This window comes from Protobothrops mucrosquamatus, unplaced genomic scaffold (assembly GCF_001527695.2).
Source record: "Protobothrops mucrosquamatus isolate PMUCROS unplaced genomic scaffold, P.Mucros_1.0 scaffold1520, whole genome shotgun sequence".
Classification (NCBI taxonomy): Eukaryota; Metazoa; Chordata; class Lepidosauria; order Squamata; family Viperidae; genus Protobothrops; species Protobothrops mucrosquamatus.
In genome coordinates, this window is record NW_015387692.1 from 36124 (window position 1) to 45804 (window position 9681).

At 40.6% G+C, this 9681-nt stretch overlaps 1 protein-coding gene across 1 annotated transcript in view; it reads left to right on the forward strand.

Annotated features, from left to right (window-relative positions):
- The first annotated feature begins 5350 nt into the window (after positions 1-5350).
- LOC107293159 (endothelin receptor type B-like) overlaps positions 5351-9681 on the forward strand; it is a 13326-nt gene continuing 8995 nt past the window's right edge. The window contains exon 1 of the mRNA XM_015822301.2: positions 5351-5824. Coding sequence (XP_015677787.1) covers positions 5381-5824 — 444 coding nt within the window. The 5' untranslated portion in view covers positions 5351-5380. The remainder of the gene's footprint in view (positions 5825-9681) is intronic.

Sequence of the window (9681 nt, forward strand, 5' to 3'; positions counted from 1 at the left end):
GGCAAAAAGTTTATGAAATATTTATGGCTTGGTTCAGTCTCAGAAAAGGAACCAGCAGATCACCAGCTAGAGGTTCAGCGTTGTGATCTGAAGATGCTCTGGATTATAATTGCTGGGTCCTCCAGCAACTAATGGTAGTTCTAAGCACTCAACAATCATAACCAATGCTGAGGAACTAGAATGTTTTTAAAGGCTTTGGGCAGCATATTGTGATGATGGTGTGTCTGGAGGAAGCTTTTAGCAACACAATGCTTTCGAAGAGAGAGGCCCAGATTAAGACCCAGTGCAGTCCTGAGTTGGATGGGAAGGAGGGTCAAAGTAGCTATAGCCTAAGAACTTCTCAAGATATATCTAATAGGCATAGCTTTACGCTGGCAAGATTCTGTCTACTAGATGTAAGCAAATAAAGAATTGAACTGGAGTGGATTTCTTTGTGTCATCTCTAGGGTTGTGCCTAACATCTGTTCTTGAACTAGCAACAGGTTAAGCAGCCAGCCAAACATTCAAATCACCTGGTTACAGTTTTCTCTATTATGGAGAGTTGTTTGGTTTCTATCTCTGTTCTAGTCTAGCTTTCTCATGCCTGCACATTCTCCAGATCTGCACTGTGAAATCTGGGACTTGGTCCACACCTTAGAAGATGATGCAGAGGAAGCATCAGCCTTTGAGGAAGGTTGTAGTAATCATAATTCCTAATTGTCCATCACAATATATAACTATACGGATAAATATACAGTATATTAGGGGAAAGTTCCTACAAAGATACAGGAGAAAGTGTGGTAGAGCCTGGGGCAGAGTCACGAGAGGAATCAGCCTTGGAATCATTACATTCCCACAAGCAGCCTCTGTGCAACCCCTCTTAATTCTACTAACTTATCTAGCACCAATTAGTGCTGATCGCTGGTTGACCAGCTTCTTGTATATAGGCATGAGCAATAAATCAATTTAACTGGAATGTTTTTGTGTGGTCCCGATTCTTCACACCTGACAAAAAATGATACATAAGAGAGCATTATAAAAATATCTGCAGAAAGTTTACAAGTACGTGCCAAAACGGGAATCTGAAATGGACCGATATGCCCTTTTCTAGCATACAAGCCTCTTTCTCTCCATTTCATGTGGGTGAAAATGTTGGTGAGACACTCAAATCCTGCTCTTCTTCCCATATTCCCATTCAGCACTACTTTACAATCCTCCTTGTAAGAAATGTTTAGTAGTTACAAGGTTTTAAGGCCACTGGCCTCGCGGTTTGTACTTTTCTGTAGTTTCTTTCACCCCTTTATCCCACTAAAATCTAAATTGGGGTTAACGTTACACCAGAACAGAAGGAAAAGAAAAAAAAGTAAGGAGAGAGAGAGAGAGGGAAAAAAAACAGAGGAAGATTATCTCACGAGCAAAACAATTCTTGCTCTTTTATTAGAAAACAACAATAACAAAGGTGCCAATTGAAACGTTGAGAAACAAAACATGTATCAATAATCCGTTGCTGAAAATCAGATGAGCTTGCATTTTGGAATCTGCTTCCTGAACATGAGATTCCCCTGACCAAAACTTCCCCCCTCCTCCACCTTCCCCTTGCTTGAAACACACAACTTGTTTGTGTTCTCCTCTGACAGGACAAAACTTGCCCTGTCCATCCAATTTCCTCTGCTCTTTGGTCTCATGTCATTGGCTGTAGCCCCTAAATAAGAACTGCTCATCCTTGGAAGATGATTTCAACAAGCTTAACTTGGTCAGCATCTCCGGCTGCATCTTTTTTGTGGCACCAGGTTTAGGACGCTCTGGGTTCTAAACACCTCTAACCAGCAAGCAGCACCAAAGAACTAATTTTGGTGAAAGGGAAATCTGGAGTGTTAGGACCATCGCACAAGGATTATTCCTTCCTTTGACCAGCCAGCCAAGGTAACAAAATGGGAATTTTTAATATAAACAAGTTGTATGCATCAAGCTAGGGTTCCAAGGGTGATATGTGGACCATCAGTTTTGGAATATCTGTACAAAAGGGGATTGTTTAGAAATGGCTATACTTAAAATAGTGGGGGGAAATCGTTGAGAATTAAAGGAAGACAGGAAGCAACGGAGGAGATGAATGACCATAGCAGTGTTTCTCAACATTGGCAACTTCAAGACCTGTGGATTTGAACACCCAGAATTCCCCAGCCACCAGTCTATGCATCTTCAAGTTGCCAACATGGAGAAAATCTGAATTAAGGGATGCTTCTTTGTAAATTGCATTGATCTCAAATTCTGTATATGCAGTGGAAGCTAGGTTTAAACAATTAGGGAACACAAACGGGTGAGAGCTGGATCCTATATTTACAAACTATAACCAGGTAGGTAAAAAAAACTTCCCAGTTGCGGAAGCCGGAAGCCACAGCCAAACCACTTGAATTGTCCATGATGGGGAGATTATAGGGAACACACAGAATCATCATCAGGGACACCAAATGCATCTGAGAAATATTAAGCTGCAAAAGCCAGCTGACAGCTCTATTTATTGATTTAGAAATACTTCAGTGAAAAGATTCGTTTTATTGTGTTAATGTTTCAGTGTCATGAACTTAAACTAGCATGGCTTGTGTGTATTTTTTAATGGTTTCAGATTTGATTTGGTGATTGTCAAGTGGTGAAATGTTTGTAGCTCTTAAAATCTAAAAAAAAAGGTTATTCCTGGGACTTACAGCCTGACAGGCATTCTTGCATCTGAAATTGTCACTGACTGATGTTTTAAGGCAGGGGATCTTATTTTAATACACTCATTGCAAAAAAATATACTGCCTCCACTTCACCACTTACGAGGTTGTGACCTTCAAAAATTCTTCTCTGACCTGTCGGTAAATAGACTTTACCATATCCCAAAGGACGGACTCGTCCCCCAACCTGATCTACTGGAGGTTCCAGGGAAGGTTGAAATAATAATAATAATAATAATAATAATAATAATAATAATAATAATAATAATAATAATAATAATAATAATAACCTTTCCTCTTGAAGTCCTTTCCTTTTCATTGTTCACTAATCTTGCAATTAAATTATGAGTTGGGATCCAGGATCCGTTTTAAAAAGTTTTGTAAATATAATAGGAAAGCAACTGTACAGCAATCATTTCGCAGAAGGAATTATATAAGGAAATGCTATATTATTATGCATTAATGATGAATTTCAGCTTCCAAGCAACTTACTGCTTTCCAAAGAACTACTGTCTTTTATTTAGCAATGAGAACTAGTCTGGTGCAGTGATTAAGGTGCTGGCCTAAAACCAGGAGACTGGGAATTCTAGTCCTGCCTTAGGCATGAAAGCCAGATGGGTGACTTTAGGGCAGTTAATCTCTCTCAGCCCAACTCACCTCATAGGGTTGTTCTGGAGAAAACAGGAGAAAGGTATTTTGGATATGTTGACCACCTTGAGTTGTGTATGTACGTACGTACGTACGTACGTACATATGTGTATAGGTGGGCAGTGGTGGGGTTCAAATATGGGAACATATGAGCCTGGGCAACAAAAAATTAGCTACCGGTTCTGCCGGACTGGTGCAAACTGGCTGAATCCCACCACTGTAGGTGGGGTAAATATCTTTAAAACATGTTTAAAAATTTACTCTGCAAGAAATAACATTACATATCAGATTCAGCAGTTTGCTATCCACTAAGCTGTTCGTGTAAATCAGAAAGTATGTGGATAGAACTGAAATGTAATTTAACTTAATTTACTGTTTGGATAAAGTTTGAAGTCCCAATGACTTCATCTTTATCTGAAAGACGTTTCTTCCTTCTAATAGCTGAGACATGTCCCTCGTTTTCACCTCCCACATTCTGAACTAACTTCAACATACTGTATTTTGATGACACCATCCCTTAATCAAACCCAACTAGATATCAGGAGCTGGGAACTTAATATCCCATACATAGTACAATTTTCATAAGCCCTTGCCATCACACATGCTGACTGTGGCTGATGGGACTTGGAATAGCTATAGCAATAGCACTTAGATTTATATACTTCACAGGGCTTTACAGCCCTCTCTAAGTGGTTTACAGACTCAGCATATTGTTCCCAACAATCTGGATCCTCATTTTACCAACCTCAGAAGGGTGGAAGGCTCAGGAACCTTAAAGATCACCTGGCCATCTGTCAGTTCTAACATTTTCCTTTTAACTTGGAATGCCACGGGTTCTATTTTTTTGAGCTGACTTCTAGTCCTCTAGAAGCTAACAGAGGGACTAACAGGCACTAACAGAGGAATAGAATCAAGATCACGTGAAGCGTTAATACCACTTTACAATGCCTTGGTAAGGCCACACTTGGAATACTGCATCCAGTTTTGGTCACCACGATGTAAAAAAGATGTTGAGACTCTAGAAAGAGTGCAGAGAAGAGCAACAAAGATGATTAGGGGACTGGAGGCTAAAACATATAAGAAACGGTTGCTGGAATTGGGTATGTCTAGTTTAATGAAGAGAAGGACGAGGGGGGACATGATAGCAGTCTTCCAATATCTCAGGGGCTGCCACAAAGAAGAGGGAGTCAAGCTATTCTCCAAAACGCCTGAGGGCAGGACAAGAAGCAATGGATAGAAACTAATCAAGGAGAGAAGCAACCTAGAACTAAGGAGAAACTTCCTGACAGTTGGAACAATTAACCAGTGGAACAACCTGCCTCCAGAAGCAGTGAATGCTCCAACACTGGAAGTTTTTAAGAAGAGACTGGACAGCCATTTGTCTGAAATGGTATAGGGCAGGGGTAGGCAACCCTGGCTCTTTTATGACTCGTGGACTTCAACTCCCAAAATTCCTGAGCCATCATGGCTGGTTCAGGAATTCTGGGAGTTGAAGTCCACGAGTCATAAAAGAGCCAAGGTTGCCTACCCCTGGTATAGGGTTTCCTGCCTGAGCATGGGGTTGAACTAGAGGACCTCCAAAGTCCCTTCCAACTTGATGATGATGATGATGATGATGCCCATGTCCAAAAACTGTGAGAGTTCATGGAAAGTTGAGTTCCATTGACTATATGGAGCAGAAAAGAAAGCTACAGAAGCAGATACCTATTCATCTGCATCCCAAGGGTTTAGTTCATCAATTTTACTGGCAAATTTCTATGGCAATTGTAGAAGAGGCTCTGAGATCCACTCAAACAACCAGGGAGTATATAAGACCCACGGGCTGTGTGGGTTGCTTATCCTTATCCTCTGTGAACAATAATCAAATGAAAAGAAAATCTTGCTTATATTAATATCACTTTTTTATTTTCTCTCGTTATCCAGATTCTTTGCTAGTGTCTTCCACCTGCAGATGAGAATAAGACATCTTAGGAGACATTGTTAACACTGCAATGCTCAACACACACAAAACTGTGTGGGTTTTTGAAATTGGCTTCCCCATGGGTAGACATCTCACTGCTCTGGTGTTAGCCTCCTGCCTGATCTTGAGTGTCTCCAGCCAGACAGCCAACAGCTTCAAAGACAGCACCATAGCTTTGGAGATTCTGGGAGATGATCCAACTTTCAAAATTATCCAAGCAGGCATCTTCCCAGATCATAGAATCCCCTCCAACAAGTCAAAGGACTTTCCTGGGGATGCCATCCCACAAGCTCCACTACCAGTCATGTGTACGAAGCCAACAGAAATCCGGGAAGCCTTCAAGTACATCAACACATTTGTCTCTTGTACAATCTTCATGGTGGGTATCATTGGAAATTCCACCCTGCTAAGGATCATCTATAAGAATAAGTGCATGAGAAACGGACCCAACGTCCTCATTGCCAGCCTTGCTCTTGGAGACCTCTTCTACATCCTCATTGCTTTGCCCATTAATGTCTATAAGGTATTTATTTATTTTACTCATCCACTTGTAACTTACCATTGCTATTCGATTGGGTTTATCATATTGCTATGACACTCTTCCTTTCAAATCCAGCTTCACTTGATTGATCAGTGAGATGAAGTCAACAGGAGCTCAAACATAAGGTTGGTAATGGTAGAACATGCATGATGTAAAAAGATGCATCTGCTTGGGATGCAACCAGGAAGAGTCCATAGAAATTGGTACCATCCATGTAGTAGCCACAGAAAATTCCAGATCTTATCCCTGATGTCAAGTTACTGTTAGTTATCGTTCTCTAGTTCAACAGTCAGAAGTTGATCAGATGTCATAAAGGCAATTGAATAGTAGGGATGCCAATGGTCCTTATCAGAGAACTGGCCATCTAACCTGGCAAGTTGCAAGTTGCTGCTGCTTCTGTGACCTATAGTTTGAAATGGTACAGTCCAGCAAAAAGGAAATGTATGTCTCACCTAGTAGAAGGCTTAGGGGAGACCTAATGGATGTCTTCCACTACTTAAAGGGTTGTCACAGGGAAGAGGGCATTGATTAGGGATGGCATGATAGCAGTGTTCCGATATTTGAGGGACTGCCACAAAGAAGAAGGAGTCAAGCTATTCTCCAAAGCACCTGAAGGTAGGACAAGAAGCAACGGATGGAAACTAATCAAGGAGAGAAGCAACCTAGAACTAAGGAGAAACTTCCTGACAGTTAGAACAATTAATCAGTTAAACGACTTGCCTCCAGAAGTTGTGGGTGCTCCAATACTAGAGGTTTTTAAGGAGAGACTGGACAACCTTTTGTCTGAAATGGTATAGGGTCTCCTGCTTGTGCAAAGGGGTTGGACTAGAAGACCTCCAAGATCCCTTCCAACTTTCTTATTCTGTCATTCTGATTTATTCTCCATTGCATCTGAGACCAGGACAAGAAGCAATGGGTGAAAACCCATCAGAGGGAAGATCCAATCTGGAACTAGGGAGGAATTTCCTGGCAATGATTAATCAATGGAACTGGAGTTGTGGGTGCTCCGTCGTGGGAGGTTTTCAAGAAAAGATTGGACAACTATTTGTCCAGGATGGTAGAAGGACTCCTGTCTTGGACAGGAGGGGTGGAGTAGAAGACCTCCAGGGTCTCTTCCAGCCCTATGATTCTCTGAAAGTGACAACTATGGCCATGAAAAGTAGGGTAGATTTCTATGGGCTGAAGATACCCCTCTGAGGGAGTATTGAAAACATTCTCTTCCTGTCACCTGAAGAAATATATCCCCACCCAACTTCGCAGACCACAAAACTTGCCCGTGGAAGGATAAGGAGAACTGAAAGTGCATCGCTAACATCAGAATGAAAACATGGAACCGACATCCTACTATGGTTATTACTTTTCTCCATTTCACTGTAGAGCATTGCAGGAGAAGGAACAGTGGAGCGATTGTTCTGTAGCTCAAGAGCCAGAAGTTGATCAGATGTCGTAAAGGCAGTGAAATGTGACTAAATGGGAGGCCTCCAGGCCAAAGTATCTGTGAAACCTAATTGTTTCACGTTCGCCTCCTTCCAAGATATTTCTGGTTGGGATTTTTTTTTTTACACAATCATCTCCTTTGAACGTAATCGGAGGTCAGCTTGGCAAGGACTCAGAAGAGTGGTGTTACTTTCTCTAACTTGGTGTCCGTCAAGATATACGTCCTAATAGTAGTTGGACTTTGGAGGAGACCCAATTTAGTTCAATTTGGAAATGTCCTTGTGGAGGATAGTATGGGATCCAAATATTCTGAGAGAAATTGACATCCCTCTCACATTTTGCTTGGAATTAGCTTGGCAGCTGTCTTTACTCTACTGACTTTGGCCATTACTCCAACAGCTTTGCTCTGCAAAAGTAAAAGAACAGAAAGTTCAGCATTAGCAGTTTTAAATATATTAACAAGAGATGGTGAAGGAGGAATACCTGAAGTCGTTAGGAGTCGGTTATTCCATATTCATAATTCCAATTATTCCATCTTCACGAACCCTGCAAACACAATATACTTGCAATCATCTGCAGCAATTCATTTCAAAAGGATGCATTCCTGGCCAATAATCCTGATCTTCCCAGGTTTGGTTAGGATTAGAGCTCCCTTGCCACTTAAAGATGTGGAGAAGAGATGGGGAAAAGCCATGGATAACTTAGGCACCCAGAGATTGACTTACACCCAGCTGGACAACTGGCCAATGCAGCAAAGTATTATCTAATCCAGGATGGGCAATCTTTGCCAATCCGTCTTAATTTGTATTCTTTTTAGACAAAAGCCTATTCCCAAAATATCAGTAGGAACAACATGCAAGCGCAAACAGCCCAGAGGAGGTGAAAGATATGAGAAAGTGGGGCCAGTATTATTTTTCCACTATGATTTTGTAATTAACAGAATAACAGAGCTGGAAGGGAGCTTAGAGGTCTTCTAGTCCAACCCCCTGCTCAGGCAGGAAATCGCATACAATTTCAGACAAATGGTTGTCCAATCTCTTCTTAAAAACTTCCAGGGTTGGAGCACCCACAACTTCTGGAGGCATATCATTCCACTGGTTAATTGTTCTAACTATCAGGAAATTTCTGGATGAGAAGCAGCTTGATTTAGTAGTTAAAGCACAAGGCTAGAAACCAGGAGACTGTGAGTTCTAGTTCTGCTTTCGGCATGAAAACTGACTGGGTGATTCTGGACTAGTCAGTTTCTCAGCTCACCATGTCAGGCTCAGACTCAGTCAGACAATTCCTGTCACAACCAATGGACAAACCCTTGGCTGATTGGGGGGGGGGGAAAGTAACCTGTACTTGTGGAAAAATGTTAAGAAAAAATGTAATTACTGGATATTATTTTCTAATATTTGGGGCTTGGTCAGTAGTCCAAAAAACGTTGCTACATTCTGATCACAAATAAAGAAATTGGCACACGTAATCCCAAAACTATAGGTCTACCTTACATATTCTGGCTTTTGAAGTAGAGTTAGAAGGTCAACAAGATTTTAAGATTGGGATAATCCTTGTAATTCATCTTTCATCACATCAGTGAATCACAAGGTTGCAGCATTGAGCATGGAAAAACAGCTGCTCTGAAATCTGAACAAAGTGTTCAGAACATAAAAACAAAGAGGAAAAATCTTTTTCATTATTTAGTAGACTAAGACAATGGTAAGCATTATTTTTGTCTCCTGAGGTTGAATTATTCCAGTTGTTCTTTTTCAAACATGCATGTACTGTAACCCATTTTTTTTTAAAAAAAAAAAAAAGCCAACCATACTTTCGGTTAAATCTAAAGTAAAGCCGTCTTTAATAATTAGATTTTCTACAGCAAACATTTCTTAATGTAATTTACATGGAGGTTTTTTTTAAGTAAGAAACCATAACTTTTTGAGTTTTCATAAATCCTGTTTACAGTTGTTGCAGCCGGGGTTCTTTACCCATTCCCGATTCATCTTATCATAAGCTTTATTTGAAACCAGTCCACTATTACAAATACTTCTCAGTCTAATCTCAATGACTCATTTATTTATGCATCAATCTGTACACCACATGATTTCAGATTCTGGCCAGTTTACAATTATTTTAAAAAAACAGTTGAAGCAAAGGATTGCCATCGAATCTCGCACAGTATACACACACAAAAAAAAACAAACCCCAACCCCCAAAACATCCATTAAAAGTCCAATCTGCAAGACAGCCCAATTGCCATTAACGCTGACAGAATAATCTTCACAATTTATTTTTTTTGGGGGGGTTACCAAGTTAGCGGCTTCAGATATCTTCTGAAGTATTCCCTGAGAGACATCTGAGTAGGGTAAAGAGAAAGGAGGCCCTGCAGATAATAATAATAATAATAATAATAATAATAA